This window comes from Ursus maritimus, unplaced genomic scaffold (genome assembly GCF_017311325.1).
Source record: "Ursus maritimus isolate PB19 unplaced genomic scaffold, ASM1731132v1 scaffold_25, whole genome shotgun sequence".
NCBI classification, from domain to species: domain Eukaryota; kingdom Metazoa; phylum Chordata; class Mammalia; order Carnivora; family Ursidae; genus Ursus; species Ursus maritimus.
Window position 1 is genome coordinate 26,764,306 of NW_024425008.1, and position 17,885 is coordinate 26,782,190.

At 36.7% G+C, this 17,885-nt stretch overlaps 1 protein-coding gene across 11 annotated transcripts in view; it reads left to right on the forward strand.

The window, feature by feature from the left end:
* NUMB (NUMB endocytic adaptor protein) overlaps positions 1–17,885 on the forward strand; it is a 184,291-nt gene that overhangs the window by 106,609 nt on the left and 59,797 nt on the right. For all 11 annotated transcript variants that reach the window (XM_040641678.1, XM_040641683.1, XM_040641680.1 and 8 more), the window contains one exon: positions 11,313–11,453. In XM_040641678.1, the coding sequence (XP_040497612.1) occupies positions 11,328–11,453 (126 nt within the window). In that variant the 5' untranslated portion in view covers positions 11,313–11,327. The remainder of the gene's footprint in view (positions 1–11,312; positions 11,454–17,885) is intronic.

Below are 17,885 nucleotides of genomic sequence, written 5' to 3' on the forward strand. Positions count from 1 at the left end.
GCAACGCCATACTCTTTTCCACAGTGGCTGTACCAGTTTATCTACAAGACTCACTTGAGACCTAAAGACACATGTAGATTGAAAGTGAAGGGGTGAAAACACATTTACAATGCAAATGGAAGTGCAGAGAAAGCTGGGCTAGCCATACTTATATAAGCAAAATAGAATTTGAAACAAAGAATGTAACAAGAGATAAAGAAAGGGAGTAATCAGAAAGGGAGCACTGGGTGTTATATGCAAACAGTGAATCAGGAACACTACATCAGAAACTAATGATGTACTGTATGGTGACTAACATATCATAATAAAAAAAATAAAATAAAATAAAGGGAACTAATCCAACAAGAGGATATAATTGTAAACAGTTATACACCCAACATGGGAGCACCTAAATAAAAAAAGCAACTATTAACAGATATCCAGGAAGAAATCAACAGTAATAAAATAATAGTAGGGGAATTTAAACCCCCCCTTAAATCTATGAACAGATCATCCAGATGGAAAATCAACAAGGAAACAGTGGCTTTGTTTTTTTGGGTTTTTTAGTTCTTTTTAAAGACTTTTTTTTTTTCAAGTAATTTCTGTACCCAATGTGAGGTTCGAACCTACATCCCTGAGGTCGAGTGACATGCTCTACTGACTGAGCCAGCCAGGTGCCCAGTGGCTTTAATGACACCTTGGACTAGATGGATCTAACAGATATATTCACAGCATACCATGCAAAAGCAGCGGAATACACATTCTTTTCAGGTGCACCTGGAACATTCTCTGGAGCAGATCATGTTAGGCCCCAAAACAAATCTCAACAAATTCACAAAAATTGAAATCCTATCATGTATCTTTTCTGACCAGAATGGTATGAAACTAGAAATCAATCACAAGAAAAAAAATCTGCAAAGAACACAAATAAGTGAAGTCTAAATAACATGCTATAAACAATGAATGGTTCAACCACGAAATCAAGAAGGTAATCTTCAGTCCATTCTTAAGCCAGCAGCCAAACGCAAAACATAAGTTCTATTTAGAACCTTCCAATGGCTTCCCATTTCTCTCAGAGGAAAAAATTAGTGTTTAGCCTGTAAGACCCTGTATGACTTTGCCCTATGTAACCTATCTGGTCTCATCTCTCCTAGTCTGTTGTTTCATTTTGCACTGAACACACTGACCTCCTTTTCTGTTTGTCAGATACTGTAGGCAAGCTACCCGTACCTCAGGAGATTTTCTTTTTCTGGAATTCTCGTCCTACTCGCGTGGCTCACTTTTTTACCTCCTTCAATTCTTTGCTCAAGTGTTACTTTCTTAACTTAAAAATTTATCCCTTCCTCCAGCACTTCTAATCCCTCTCTTAACCCTGTTCATCTTTTTCTGCAAGCATTTACCATCTTCTAACATAAAAGTCAGTGGTGTGCTAGTAAGTGTTTCACTACTAGTTCTCTGAGTGTAGTTATGATGGTTGATATTTCTGTTTGAGCTAATGAGTAAGATGAAAGTGAAACAATGAAGATGTGCACCAACATTTTACTGATATGTCAATGGCGTGGGAAACTTCTTTGCTGAATTGGTTAATAGTTTTCAAATACTAGAAGAATATGTTCTCAATTTTTTTGTGCTGTTCATAATGTAATGGTTATAGATACCACACACTTTTGAGTTTAGTCAACATTTTCTGCATCAGTTTCTTAGATCTAGACGGTCACAAAACAGGCTATGATTGATAGTTTTTGCCAAGTTCCATGGTATAAATACTGCCACCATAGCCGATTTCAAGCCACCAACATCAATGAACATGATGTTGTGGACAGATGTACAGTAGCCCAGCATTACAGAACTGTTCTACCATATAGCTCCAAAATCATAAATAACTTCAGCAGCATAGATAATAAAACATAGTAAAATGATTAGGAAGTGATGAGGTTTTTAGTATTTATTGCCTTTGTTTTAAAATAACTTATTTAATTATATATTTATATAATTAAATTTTTAATAAAGGCTATGCCTAACACCTGGTTTGCAAACTTGGAAAGAATGAAATAATAATGCAGTGAATAAATGAAAATTTATCATTTGATCTTACCACTCAGCACACCACTGTAAATAATTTGTCTACTTATTTTCTATCTCCTTCATAGAGGCAGGGTTTTTGTTCTGTATTGTTTATTGCTGCATGGCATGGTAGGTAGTCGATAAATACTTATTGAATTCATTCAAATGAAAATGTTTGAGGTATTTTGTATATAAATTAAAATTTACATAAACAAATGCCTGTACTAGGTGCTGAGTGAAACAAATCTTGTCTTTAAAGAAATGTGAAACCTTTTTTCTCTTTTCAAATATGAAGTTTTGATTATAACAAAAGCATATAAATCTTATTTCTCTGAATTATGATTCTAAAAGCATGCTCCTCTGAGAAGGACAAAGACTTTCCAATTTGCCTTGCTTAGAGTAAGGTATTATGTGATCACTTTTTTATTTTTATTTTTTATTTACTTATTCTTAAAGACTTCATTTTTTAAAAAAGATTTTATTTATTTGAGAGTGAGTGAGAGAGAAAGCACAAACGGCGGGCAGAGGGAGAAGGAGAAGTAGACTCCGTGCTAAGTGGAGACCCCCCCCCCCCAACAAGGTGATGTGGGGCTTGATCCCAGAACCCTGGGATCATGACCTGAGCCAAAGGTAGGCCCTTAACCGACTGAGCTATTCAGGTTTCCCTTAAAGACTTTTTTTTTTTTTTTAATGATATATTAGTCACCTAATGACATACTGTATGGTGACTAAAGACTTTATTTTTCAGTAATCTCTGCACCCGTCCTGGGACTAGAACTTAACAACCCCGAGATCAAGAGTTGCATTCTTTACTGCCTGAGCCAGCCAGGTGCCCCGATCCCTTTTTAATAAAAAGAAAAACATAAAAGTATATGTATAGAAAAGGACAAAGAAAAAAACTCCAATGTCAGTGGAAGTTTTTCTGCTTAGTGGGATTATAGGCCATTTATATTTCATTCTTCGGACTTTTCTGGGTGTGTGTGTGTGTGTGTGTGTGTGCTCTTTACAAGTAACATTTGTTACTGCTTTGGTAAAATTACTGTAAAAGCAGATTCATTATCATACAGTGGTGTAGTATTTTAGTTGAAAGAAGACAAAAGTAAAATATTACAATTAGAAAATACAGTGTGAAGAAACAAAGAGAAATGAGAAGGCCGTGGCATATTTGAAAGGCTTGATTTTCATAGGATTTTGTAAGGAAGTGCTGGGAGATGAGGCCAGAAAAAGGTGGTTCAAATTTTAGAGACTCCTGAATGCCAGACTCACAAATTAAACTGTGGAATCTTCAACAGTTTTTGAATTTTAGGAATATTAATCAGGCATAAGCATGTAGGAAGATTATAGGAAAGAGAGCTTGGAGTCCAGGGGTTGTTGCAGAAGTTCATGGCTAAAGTGATTTTTTTTTTTTTTTTAAAACCAGGGCTGTTAGGAATAGAAAGGAATGACTGAATGCCAGAGATACTGATACTCCAGTAGCATCAATTGATGGACTGGGTATAGAAGAATTATGGAAAAGTGTCAGAGATGAACCTAGAGTTTGTTGTCATTTTAAAACATTGATGGATGTAAAAGTGTTATGTAGAAATAGGAAAATCAGGAAAAAGAGCTTGTTTGAAAGGAAAGATAAATTTGATTTGGAGACATCTTGAGTTGGAGTTGGAAGTACAAGACTGGAATTCACACACAAAAAAATCAGGGCTAGATCCTAACTCTCTATGAAATGTGTACATAAATATATATAAAAATTATGCTTAAAATTAGTTGACTTTAACTCATTAAAAAAAATCTCAGTTCAGTATATAATCTTTGAATTCAAAGAAGGAAAGATATAGCTGCAAACTTAAATATTGACAGGGACATTTAAATTTTGCAAATAAGGTGAATTACATTGATTTTTCAATGTTAGCTAACTGCATTTCTTAGAAAAACTCCATGTGGTCTTGATATATTATCCTTTTAATGTTTGGTTTGGTTTGATTTGCTAAATTTTTGTTTAGAACTGTTGCATGTATGCTCATGAGAGATACTTGTTTGTAGCTTACTTTTTTAATAATGTTTTTGTTTGGTTTGGGTATCAGGGTAATGTTAGCCTGATAGAATTTGAAAATATTCCCTCCTCTTCAACTTTTTGGGAAGAGTTTGTATGGAATTGGTATGCTTTCTTAAATGTTTGGGAGAATTCAGCAGCGAATCCATTTAGCCTAGGAGTTGTCTTTGTGGAAAGATTTTTAACTATAAATTCAATTTCATTAATAGGTTAGATATAGGACTGTTTAGGTTATCTATTTCTTCTTGAGTAAGCTGTGGTAATTTGGGTCTTGTAAGGTATTGTTCCATGTTGTCCATGAATTTATTAGCATAAACTTGTTCATAATACTCCTTTATAATCCTTTTTAATGTCTCTGGAATCTATAGTGATGATACCTCTCTCATTCTTGATATTGGTCATTTGTATTTTTCCCCCATTAGTGTGGCAACAGGTTTCAGTTTTATTAATCTTCTCAAAGAATCAGCTTTTGGTTTCGTTTTCTCTGTCTTTGCTTTCCTACTTTACTGCTTTCTGTTCTGATCTCTACTAGTTCCTTTTTTTCTGCTTACTTTGTCTGTCTTTGTCCCTTTAGTTTCTAAGGTGGAAGCTGAGAACATGGGTTTAAGTAAGACCTTGTTTAAAAAATATGGACAGTTACTGCAAGGTTTCTCAATAGTGGCACTGTTGACATTTTAAGCTGAATAATGTTTTGTTGTGAGGGCTGTCCTATGCATTATAGGGCATTTAGCAGTATCCCTGGTCAATAGCACCCCCCTGGCAATAACCAAAAATATTTCCAGATATTGCTGAATGTGTCCAGATGGACGAGTATCCCTGATTGAGAACCACTGATTTAGTGCCATAAATTTCTAGATAGTGCTTTTGCAGCATCCTGTACATTTTTATATATTGTGTTTTCGTTTAGTTCAAAATACTTTCTGAATTCCCTTTTGATTTGTACTTTTACCCATGGGCTATTTTGAAATGTAGTTTCCAAATATTTGGTGATTTAATTCTATTGTGGTCATTCATACTTTGTATGCTTTGAACCCAAACTTGTTTCATGGCCCAGAACGTGGTCTGTGTTTGTAAACATTCCACATGGACTTGAGAAGAATGTATATTCTGTTATCATTGAATAGAAGAATTCTGTAATTGTCAGTCAGGTCATGTTGGTGGATACTGTTGTTCAAGTTTTGCTGTTTACATCCTTGCTGATTTCTGCCAACTTATTCTATTGATTATTGAGAAGCAAGTATATAGCCATTCCAGCTTTATTTTGACTAGTATTAATGTGTATTGTTTTCTGTCCTTTCACTTTCAACCTATTTGTGTCTTTATGTTTAAAATGGGTTTACTGTAGGCAGCATATAATTGGATCTTGCTATTTTATCCACTCTTAATGAAGAACTAGTTGATCTGTTTGACTACTGGGGAGCTGGTATCACTGCTTAAGGTGCTGTCTCCCCTAACAAGTATATTCCTGATCTCACGGGGGAACATGTAGAAATGGGGGCCAGCTTGGTAGGCAGGATGGAGGGCTGTTGCATTGTCCTCACTGTGCCTACCTGGGACCAGGCAGGGGCTCATGAAGGCAGGGTGGCAACCCTCTGGGGACCCTGAAGGGAGCCAACAACTGTGCCTGAGAGAGATGGGACTTTTGGAATCTGACTTACACTGTTGCTGACCAATCATAACCTTCACTGGCCTTAGTACTCTGTTAAACCAGGTGTTAACCTATTAGTTGTTGAGTTGTGGAAAGTCGAGGGGTGGATCCCAGGAGAGGAGCTCAGCACAGTGACTGTTTACCATCTAGAATGTAAGCATTACAAAAATACAATCACTGGTATGGCTGTATTAGTACATACTGGCCAATTATGTGGTGTGTGCACCTCTGTTTATCATGTTTGAGTATTCTGGGTTTAATTCTAATTACTGCATCCTAACTCCTATTAGGAAAGAAGAGGAAAATAAAGAGATCATCACAGGAAAAGTTTTCACTTACATTGATTGCCTATGGTTGCCGTGACCTCTCCCTGAGCTTCAAGGCTTACGTGCATCTCTACTTCAAAGCCCTATCAACAAGCCCCTCAAATTCAACAGTTCAGTTTGCTGAGGCCTGAAACTTAGGCATCATATTTGGATTTCTTTCTCTTCCCCACCTTCTATAGTCAGTCACCAATTTCTGCTATTGACTTTCCCCACAAAGAGAATCCTCTTGATTCAGCAAAGCTGAGGTTATTAAACTTACTGCAACAAGGGAAAGCTTTGACAGAGTCTTGGTAGTTAGGGGAAGTTAGGAAAGGGTATTTCTAGGATTTTGAGATTGGGATTCACATGGTTTAAGGCACATCCTTCAAGATGGGGAACTGGTTGGGGTGGGCAAAGTTTGTGACAAGGTATTTGGAATTAGTGGACATAATAAGAAAAGGCTCTTAAAGTAATTTGTTATCCTGTCAGGAGAGCTCTTTGCCCTGATGCATACACTGTTTGTCCAGATAAGTTAGTTTGTAAGAATTTCCTGAAGCAAACAGTAAAGCTAATTACTGGTTTAGTCTTATCATCCTGGGCAAAAAAAAATTTCCTGGGGCACAGTTATATCATGTTGATTCAGTTCTCTCTGCCACTCTTACTTTTAAACTTTTCTTTAGTCCCCTTTTTTCTGCCTACACCACTACCACTACCACTGCCCTAGTTCAAGCTCTCATCATAACTTGCCTAGACTATTTAAAATGCCTTCTAACTCATCTGTAGTCTTTTGCCCTCAGATTTGTTTTCCATACTGCCACCAGAGTAATGTAACTATATTGCAACTCTGACACTGATGTGTGTAAAACCTTTTAGCGGCTTCTGGTTGTCTGTAGGGTAAAATCAGCACCGGCTCCTTGTCTGCACTCTTTTTGCATTGCTGTCCAAGCATTTGATTTCCTTCATCTATGCGTTTGTTGATGCTGTTGCCTCTACCTGGAATATCTTTTCCCTCCTACTATATGTGGCTAATTTTTGTTCTTCCTTTAAAAGTTAAGTCAGGCGGTATCTCCTATAGGAAATATTTCCTGAACCTAGACTCTGCTTTAAGAACATACTATGTATAGTGCTATTGTTACACTCACCATATTGTGCAGAAATTACCTTTTATGAGGGGAGAGAGCCACCTAAAGGCAAGTTGTCTTATTAATTTCTGTATCCGCTAGCATCTGCAATAGGGCCCAGCACACAGTAAGTTCTGTTTTTACTGACCCAAATTGGGTCAGAAGGGGAGGACTTAAGGACTTAAGGGGAGATAAGAGGTGATGATTTAACTTTAAATTGATGTATTTGAGGCAACATCAATGTTTCCAAATAGAGAAATTTAAATATGAGAGCAAGATTTAAAAGTATTATTGGGAAATCATCATGTTGGAGTAATAGTTTGAATTGATTATTTCACCAAGAGTGAAAGTGTAAACAAGAGAGCACAGATTGAGGACTGATATTTGGGGAATATACTCAGTGGTTGGGAGAAAGTAGAGGAAGCCCTCAGAGATATCAGTAGCAACAGAGATGAAGAAGATAAACCAGAAGCATAGAGCTATTGGGGTGGGGAGAGGCAAGGAGGAAAGAAGAGTACAGAGGAGAACTGGAATCATAGTGTTAAAATTTGCAGAGCAGTTAAGGAGTATGAGAACTTTGAAAAGATTTTCTGAATTCGACAATGTTATCTAGCAGAATGGGGATTTCATTTCTTTTTTTTTTTTTTTCTTGTAGGACAAAGTAAGATTTTTTGTTCTCAGTTTTTAAACTGGCAAAAATATATCCTTTACCTGTGTTCAAACCAGGACTTTCTCAAGGGGTGTGGTTTTCTTTATTTGGGAATAAAGTTTAACTTTATTGAGGGCCTGTAGTAAATGTTTACTTTGAATTAACACACTTTCTATTTTTTTCTTGTTATCTCTTTTGTCTTTGTGAGCAAAATCATTATATATAGATTACTTGAAAACAATGTTTGGTCTTTCCTTTGATGTGTTAATTCTTACCTTAATTACTAGATTATTTACAGGCCATTGGTAGTTACCCATTAAGAAGTAGCAAGCAAGATACTACCAATATATATTTTCATTTTACCAAGTTCATTTTTAGAACTATTATTGATTATATCACTCATTTTCAAAAAAATGTTCAGCCATGAAACCCTTTCCTTAAACGTATATGGAATCCCAATATGTGAATCAGATAAAGTGGAGTTTGTGTGAAGCTGTGAAAGGGACCTAAAGTCCCTCCTCATAAGTTGTATCTAGCCTTCTAACTTCCTTCTCTTTGTCTACAAACAACCAGTGGCCCCTGGGTCTCCTCCATGGAAATCCTGGGGCTACTTAAAGCATAGTTTGAAAATCACTGATATGTTATACTCTTGTAGAAACGCTGATAACCACATTAGTACTGAAAGTCACAAGATACTTAGACATCAAGTCAGTTGACACTTCCACTCTGTTCTCTTATTGGTTAGTAGAATGTACAACAATAAATAGCTGCCCAAAGAGCAAATAAACTTGTACTAAAATTATTTAGACAGAGGTTGTATGGCTTCCTTTAAGAGAATTTGTCAAAGTGGTTCCTTTGTCAGTGTGACCCTGGACTACCATTACATCTGCAGTCTCCTTCCAACACCAGTGATTCTCTCTGGTCTTCTATATCTACATTTATCCTACCTAGTAAATATTATCTAAATATGATAGGGGTCTATTTTATCTTTTATTCAAATTTATAGTGTGCCATTTATATGAGAGGTCCTGTGTTAAAGTGCAGGATGGTACTTAAACAAATAAGATACAGTTTGCTATTAAGGAAATAGAAAGTTTGCTGTAAGGTTTGATGAGTACAGTAAAAGAAGTAATCAGAGGATATTAATGGGAACCCTGTGAAGTGAAAGGACCTAACCCAGGCCAGCTAGGAACTTGTCAGAAAAAATGCTAGCTTCCCTGAAGACTCCAAGTTGACTTCAAAGATGAGTAGACTTTAACCAGAAGCATAATAGGGAAAGGTCTTTCTAGGCAGAGAGAGGAATGTACAAATATGCTCTGAAAGAGGGCATGCCTTGTTTGGAGACCTGTAAGTAGTTTAGTATGGCTGGAGCTTAGCATGTGAATGGAGATTGGTGAGTGAAGTCAGATAAAAAATGACTGTGTTTTGCCAAGCTTAGGAATTTGGACTTTATCTTGAAAGTGTTGTGAAGAGAGTGAAGGATTTTAAGCTAAGCAATTGCATGGTCATATTTGTGTTTTAGAAAGCACTCTGGCAGTAGTCAGGAGAACAGATTAGAGTGAACCTTTCTTAGAAGCAAAGCGACCATTAAATAATAGCCTTTTGCAATAATTTACACTAAACTGTCTGAGGATAGTAGAATTGATGTGGTGGGTGGGGGAATGATTTCAAGGTATACTAAGAAGGCAAAAGCAGTGGAGTTATTATTGGTTAGAGAAAGAGTGAATTCGGGGATGACTCTTAGTGGGGCTATCCCCCTACTAAGAGAAAGATTAAGAAGAAAGGAATCTCATGGGCTTTTTGCCTCAAGATTCTTAGAGTGCCAACTTGAGCAAGGATATAGGTGCTTTTTTATTTTTTATATTTGAATTTGCATATATTTTTAAGGTGTGGTATAAAGAAGTAACAGTGTATTATCAGGGAAGGTTATGGAATTTTTTTTAAATCTATTAGATTAAGGTAGACTCTTATTTAAGATAGTTTAGGAAGGAGTGATCTACTTAAAGGCAAAGGACTAGACTACTTTTTGTCGAGTCATTTGATTATTTAATACCTATTTTATATACTGTATAAATTAGTTTTGATTTGAGAGTAAATTCATTTTTAGAAAATCCAGGGACTTTTTACATTGCCATTTGTCAGAATTTTTACCTTTTAAGAAGATGTGTGGTAAGATTGGCTTGTCTGTATAAACTAGCTAATTTAGTAATAGTTCTGCTGTGACATTATGCATTTTAAGATACAAAATGATTTTCCTCAGAATGCAAACTTTGATTTTCAAGTCTTTCATTGGTGTCATGTGAGAATTAATGTTTAATCCCTTGCTATTTAACACTCCTGACAGAAAGGATGTTTCCTTTACATAGCTTTGTCACATCATTTTCAAAAGTTAAGATCTCTCTTAGGCTGGCTGAGGTGGTTAAATCCCTTCAGGGAAAGAATGAGCAATGCTGTGTTCCTTAATAGAAAACTACAGGTATTGGTTTTAGATTTTGAGGTCTGCTCTGTAAAGGGACACATCCATTATGTTTATTCACTGGAATGTTCTGTTCTTTCTTATCAGTTAGGTCTTCCTTCCCTGTAGATTTGTGATTTCTCCTGTACCTTTGAAAGCATTAGAGAGTTACCTCTTCCAGTAACAAAACAAAAAATTGACTATAGTTTAATACCTTTTAATTTACAGTGTTAATGGTGAGACTTGGACTTTTATAATTGAAAGCTCTTAGTTTACTTTCATTCTGTAATGATTGTAGATATGAAAGTACATTCTAATGTTGTATTTATTTATTTGAGAGAGAGAGAGAGTGAGCACAAGCCTGGGGAGAGGCAGAGGGAGAAGCAGACTCCCCACTGAGCAGGGAGCCTGACGTGGGGCTTGATCCCAGGACTCTGGGATCATGACCTGAGCCGAAGGCAGATGCTTAACTGACTGAGCCACCCAGGCACCCCTCTTCTTCATGTTTAAAAGAAGCTTTATTTTCTTCCTTTTTATAAAGATGTTTTATAAACAGGTTATAGTTCCTGCTTTGTTTAATGTTTTCTAATAGTAAGCCAAAAGGTCCCTAAATTTTAGTGTTTAGGAAGGTGTTTTTGTAATAAGTATGAAAGTTTTCAGAAGTTGTTAGCAGTCTATAATTTGGCTTACATGTACAGATTTCCTTATTCAGGAATTAGAATGGATTTGAGGGGTAGATCAATAGGAGTACTCATTGAATTGTTACAGTTAAAATGCTTGAAAGTTCTTTGAATAACATCTTTTCAAATCTTAGAGGTTATTGTAGTTTTTTAAGAACTAGTATTATAGTTGTTATTTTGAAAAGTGAAATGATTTGTTTGAGCTTAGACTTACTCTAGGAGGAAGGATACTAGTTGCTCATTTTCTGTTAAACCAAAATGTTTCATTTGGGACATTAGTTTTTTTATCAGCATGGTAATCCAAAGTTTAAATATGTGAGAAGGTAATAACTTCTTTTTTGTATTTCTTCTACTCTGTCTGCAGGTTGTGAAAATTAAAATGAACAAACTACGGCAAAGTTTTAGGAGAAAGAAAGATGTTTATGTTCCAGAGGCCAGTCGTCCACATCAGTGGCAGACAGATGAAGAAGGGGTTCGTACTGGAAAATGTAGCTTTCCTGTTAAGGTAAGAGCTCATATTTCTATAATTCTAGGTGTGGAGAAGAATTGACAGCCTATTACATGTGAAATCCCATTGATTAGGACAATTAAAAGAAAACTCTCTAAAAACTAATCCCTTCATCTTCTGCTTCAAAGTAGAATTAATAAGAAAAATATAATTAGTGACTTTTTTCTCTTTGTATTTTAACTAGGAATTTCTGATCTGTAATCTGGAATCGCTACAAATAAGATCACTTCTGATTAGAAACTAATCCTGAGGGGCGCCTGGGTGGCACAGCGGTTAAGCGTCTGCCTTCGGCTCAGGGCATGATCCCGGCGTTATGGGATCGAGCCCCACATCAGGCTCCTCTGCTGGGAGCCTGCTTCTTCCTCTCCCACTCCCCCTGCTTGTGTTCCCTCTCTCGCTGGCTGTCTCTCTGTCACATAAATAAATAAAATCTTTAAAAAAAAAAAAAAATGGAAGCTCAAAGAAGTTAAGAACATAGTGAAGATGTAGCGAAGGGGGTGCCATACAGGTGTTTTTTCTTACTACTACTTGACACTCTGGAGAAAAAGGGTAACATTTAAAAGTCGTGAAAGAAATGTACATGCTATACTGTTTAGTGAGAAGAGCAATTTATAATTATATAAGCATTCTATGAGATGATATAAGTGTGGGTGCAAAAATGTAGAAGGAACTAGACCAAAATGTTAATATCTTCAAGAAAAAAATTTAGTCTAATATAAAATGTTAACATTTTCACCTACATTCTACATCTTCTTATGTGTGAATATTCTTACTGTGATTTTCTCCTCCTTGTACTGCCTCAGCACCATTGATTGAAAAATAGCCTGAACCTTCAGAAAGGAAAAAATTTGTATGACAGGAAAAGTGATTTGTAGAATCTACAGGTTAAATAAATACGTGGGTTTTTTTAAGATTTATTTATTTAAGAGAGAGCATGAGTGCGTGTGCACATGGGAGGGGAAGAGGGAGAGAGAGAATTTCAAGCAGACTCCCCGCTGAGCAAGGAGCCCAACATGGGGGCTCAATCCCACAACCCTGGGATCATGAGCTGAGCCGAAACTAAGAGTTGGATGCCCAACCAGCTGCACCACTCAGGTGCCCCATAAATGCGTGGTTTTTAAAATACACAAATTTAAATAAATAAAAAATCTTTAAAAAAAAAAAAAAAAAGGGGGCACCTGGGTGGCACAGCGGTTAAGCGTCTGCCTTCGGCTCAGGGCGTGGTCCCGGCGTTATGGGATCGAGCCCCACATCAGGCTCCTCTGCTGGGAGCCTGCTTCTTCCTCTCCCACTCCCCCTGCTTGTGTTCCCTCTCTCGCTGGCTGTCTCTATCTCCGCCAAATAAATAAATAAAAAATCTTTAAAAAAAAAAAATAAAAAATAAAATACACAAATTTTCCCACAGTCTGTCAATAACTAAGCATTTTCCTAATCACTTAGCTTTGTCTACTTAATTTGTTTGCTGAAACTTCTTTTATAGGAATGATAAATATTTTAATTTAAAATTTTGGGTATGATATTAAAGTATGAAAAAAACCCTCATACTTAAAAACTAACACTGTTCTCTGCTACCTCCCCCAACCTCATCCCAAAGAGTAGGCTCATTTTGATTATTATACGAATTGAGTATTGTGGAAATGGGAACTCTTACACATTGTTGATTACTTAGAGTATAAATTGCAACTTCTTAGGAGGGCAATTTGGAAATATCAGTTAAAATTTTATGTTATTTTTAAAACTTGGGGTTTACATTTTGTTTTAAAGATTTTATTTATTTATTTGTCAGAGAGAGAGAGAGAGTGAGCGAGCATGAGCAGGGGGAGTGGCAGGCAGAGGGAGAAGCACGCTCCCCCCAGAGCAAGGAGCCCAGTGCGAGACTCGATCCCAGGGTCTAGGGATCATGACCTGAGCTGAAGGCATATGCCTAATTGACTGAACCACCCAGGTGTCCCTCAGTTAAAATTTTAAATGCACTTTTCATTTGACCAGAAATTTTACATTTAAGAATTACATTTAGGGGCACTTGGGTGGCTCAGTTGGTTAAGCATCCAACTCTTGATCTCAGCTCAGGTCTTAACTTCAGGGTCATGACTTCAAGTCCTGCATTGGGCTCCATGCTGGGCATAGAGCCTACTTAAAAAAAAAAAAAGAAAGAAAAAGAAGAAGAAGAAAAGAAACAAAAAAAGAAAAAAGAGAATTACATTTAAGGGGCACCTGTCTGGTTCAGTCAGAAGAGCATACAACTCTTGATCTCGGTGTTGTGAGTTCAAGCCCTACATTGGGTATGGAAATTAATTTTTAAAAAATAATAATAAACTTAAAAAAGTTGTGGGAGGCAAACCATAAGAGACTCTTAACTATAGAGAACAAACTGTGGGTTGATGGAGGGGAGGTGTTGGGTAGGGGATGGGCTAAATGGGTGATGGGAATTAAGGAGGGCACTTGTGATGAGCACTGGGCATTATATATAAGTGGTGAATCACTAATTCTGTTCCTGAAACCAGTATTACACTATATGTTAACTAACTAGAATTTAAATAAAAACTTGAAACAAACGAAAAAAGAATTACATTTAAGTACATTCATAGATACACTGGCTCAAGTGGTCATGAGCATTGTTTGACAGCAAAACCCTGGAAATAAGTTAAATGCCCATCATTCTGGGATTTGCTAAAGAAATTATGACATCCAGGGCAGCCCTCTCAGGTCCCCTCCTTCTTTGGGAGCTTTGTACTCTATCACTCAATAAACTTTGTATTATCGCTGAAAGAAAGAGAGAGAGAGAGAAAAGACAGACATTAAGTGGAATTCTTTGCCACTCTTAAAAAGGGAACAAGGTAGATCTATATTCATACATTTAGTAAATTTTTTTGAATACGTACTGTGTACCAGGCATATGCTAAGTGGTAAACAAAAAGACAGTTCTTGCTTTTGTAGAGTTTATATTCTCCTTGTGGGAGTACAGACTTTAATTAGATATTTGCATTAATAATATATGATTATAAACTGAGATAAATGCATTTTAAAAAGGGAAGGCTGAGTATAAGAAGTTAGATGAGATGAACCTGGAAAGAAGTAGGGTGGGGCCTCATAGGCCATGGTGAAAATTTGGGACCTTAAGAATAATAATAGGAAGCCACTACCTGCTGGGGGGATGGGGTTCATTATTTTATTGTGGTAAAATATATAACATAAAATTTACCATGTTAACCATTTCTATGTGTGTAGTACAGTAACATTAATGACGCTCATACTGTTGTGCAGATATCAGCACCATCCATCTCCAGAACTTTTCATCTTCCTAAACTGGGACTCTGGGTATGGTGTGGTTTGGAGGTAGTCCATAGTGGTTGTGAAGAGTCTGGTGAAAGTTTATTACAGTAATCCAAAGGAGAGATAATGTTTACTGTGGACTAGGGTGGTAACTGTGGAGAAGAAAAGAAATGAAGTAAATTGAGAGATAATTAAGAGATAAAGGCAACAGGAATTGGAAATGTACTGGACCCAGGGAATGAATGGTGTTAGGGATGACACCTGGTTTCTTGTCCCAAACTGATGATAGAGGTGACAGTCATTGACATAGGAAACATGAAAGAATATTCTCTGATATGCTCACACAGAGAGGTAACTTTAGTGTATTATTAGGTGATAAAGGCAAGGCACAGGACAATGTATATAATATGATTCTGTTTATAGTTAACAAGTAAAAAATCTATTTGCTTATATATGTGAGAAATATCTATAAGAAGACACAAGTAAATCTGAATTAGAGAATGGGAATGAAGGATTGGGGATCTTTTTACTTTTCAGTGTATATCCTTTGGAACTAGTGACATTTCTTATGAGCATGTATCATATTTGTAATAATAAGCATATATGTATATTTTAAAAACCTCATTCACAGGATTCTGAGAGGCTGGTATATAGTATTGAAATAATTGAAGTAAAGTAAATTGAAGCACTTCCAATTGGCTATGAAGTACACAGCTTTTAAGTATTTTCTTTTTAAAGATTTTATTTATTTATTTATTTGTCAGAGAGAGAGCACGAACAGGGGGAGTGGCAGGCAGAAGGAGAGGGAGAGGCAGGCTCCCCACTGAGCAGAGAGCCCCAATGTGGGGCTCGATCCCAGGACCCTGGGATCGTGACCTGACCTGAAGGCAGACGCTCAACCAACTGTCCAGGCGCTCCAGCTTTTAAGTATTTTGTGTGAGATAAAGAAGATTCAGTATCATTCAGTGCTACTGTCATTTGTCATAAGAAACAGCTGATGGGATGTACTTTAGAGATAAACGTATAAGATGTAAGATTTATATGTTATGCAGACAGGGGAACTTATTTAGGGTGTTCTTTGTATGGTCTTCTCCAGATGGCCTCTTGAAATCTTTCTACAAGACATTCATCCTCTCTGCTATGTTGTGGCTCCCCACCCCTTATCTGTCTTCCCTTCCCACCCTGCACGCATATACAAGTGACATGTGGTTGGATAGGAGAGTCAGAACCTGAAATAATTTTTGGTAGCCTAAAAATAGATAAATTTCCTCAGTCAAATATAGCTGGGAAAATAATGTCTTATCTGTCCTTGCCTTTAGGGACCACTGAATTCTGAACCTAATGAGTTGATGTAAAAAGTTCCCCATGTAGACAACTAGTAGGGTGGTGGGCATGCTCACTGAGGAAGAACATGTTTGAGGGTAGAGATGAATTCCTTTTGAGGTGCCTATGAGATGTGTGCATGCAGATCCCCACTCACCACAAGCACCATGAGTTTTGATTTTGAGATTACAAATAAATTCTAGTAAGTAGGTAAGTTTGCAGATATGGAATCCTTGAATAATGAGGGTTGACTATATATAACTTACCATTAAAGTCACGAGTAAGTGAGATTGCCTAGAGGAAGTAAGAGGAAGGGAAGGCCTAGGTCAAACACAGAAGGGACAGGCAGTGAAATGGGTATCTTCAAAGGAGAGTAAGAATGAGAGGTAGAAAGGGAAACCTGAAGAGTATGATCTCAGAAGGCAAGGTTTCAAGGAAGGAGAAAGTGGTCAAATGCTGTAAAGAGATCAAGGAAGAAATGAAATTCATTAGATTAAAAATTTGAAAATCGTGGTGACTTTGATGATAGCACGTACAGGGAGTCCTGAGGATGGAATCTAGATTGAGGAGTGAATGGATGCTAAATAAGGAAGAAGATGACAAATCTAGAGATTACTAATTCAAGAAGTTTGTCAGACAAGGTTGTGAGGATGGGAAGGGGTGGAAGGGAAGTATTACAAAGTGCACAAGGAAACTTTTGGTGTTGATGGCTGTTTATTATATTGATTGTGATGATGATTTCTCAGGTATATACAAAAACTCAGCAAATTGTAACTTTATATATGGTTCATTATGTGTCTTAAATCTCAACAAGGTGGTTAATTTTTTTTTTAATGAAAGTTTGTCTTCAAAGGGGAACAGAAAGGCAGAATAACAAAGGGAGTGTGAGGTTGAGAAACTCTGTGTGTTGTGGTTTTAAAACTGTTTTAACAATTTTATTAGATATAGTTTACATACCATAAAGTTTATTCATTTAAAGTCTATAAATCACTGGTAGTTTAATTTTATGTTGAATCTTGTGTTTAATGTAGGAGAGACTTGAACATAACTGAAGGGACTTTATAAAGAAGCACGTAGAGAGTGGATTAGTTTTAGATGGAGGAAGGATGCTGCTTCTATTTTAACAGTAGCAAAGGTGGAAAACGGGGAATAAATGCACTTAAATTTATGGTTTTGGTGGCTTAAGATTGATGGAGTTTTATTTTAAAGACATATTTTCTCAAGGAAATAGGAAGTGAAGAGATCTGTAGAAGAGTAAGGAGAGAAGTCGTGGAGTTAACTTTTGAAGACAGTGGAATAGCTACTCCATAGAATGGGAGATCTAGAATATGCAATTACCAGGAATAGAAATGAGATTACTGGACAGTAGTCAAGCGAAACGACAACTCATTTGATCTCTGCCATGTATGTTTAAGTATACTGGTGCCTATGTAAGTATAATAATTTAGTATTAAAGTAATGATTAGAGTAAAGTAGGTTTCAAAACTTGTCTTGCAATTCTGCTAGAATAACAAGATAATCTTTTTAATGCAGGAGGAATTTTATTTTATTTATTTATTTTTTAAAGATTTTATTTTTATTTATTTGACAGAGACAGCCAGTGAGAGAGGGAACACAAGCAGGGGGAGTGGGAGAGGAAGAAGCAGCCTCCTAGCAGAGGAGCCTGATGTGGGGCTCGATCCCAGAACGCTGGGACCACGCCCTGAGCCGAAGGCAGACGCTTAATGACTGCTCCACCCAGGCGCCCCACAGGAGGAATTTTAATGTTAGAAGTCAGGTATTACCTAAAAATTAATGTAGTGGTTCTTTAAGTGAAGTTCCCAAAACCTTTTG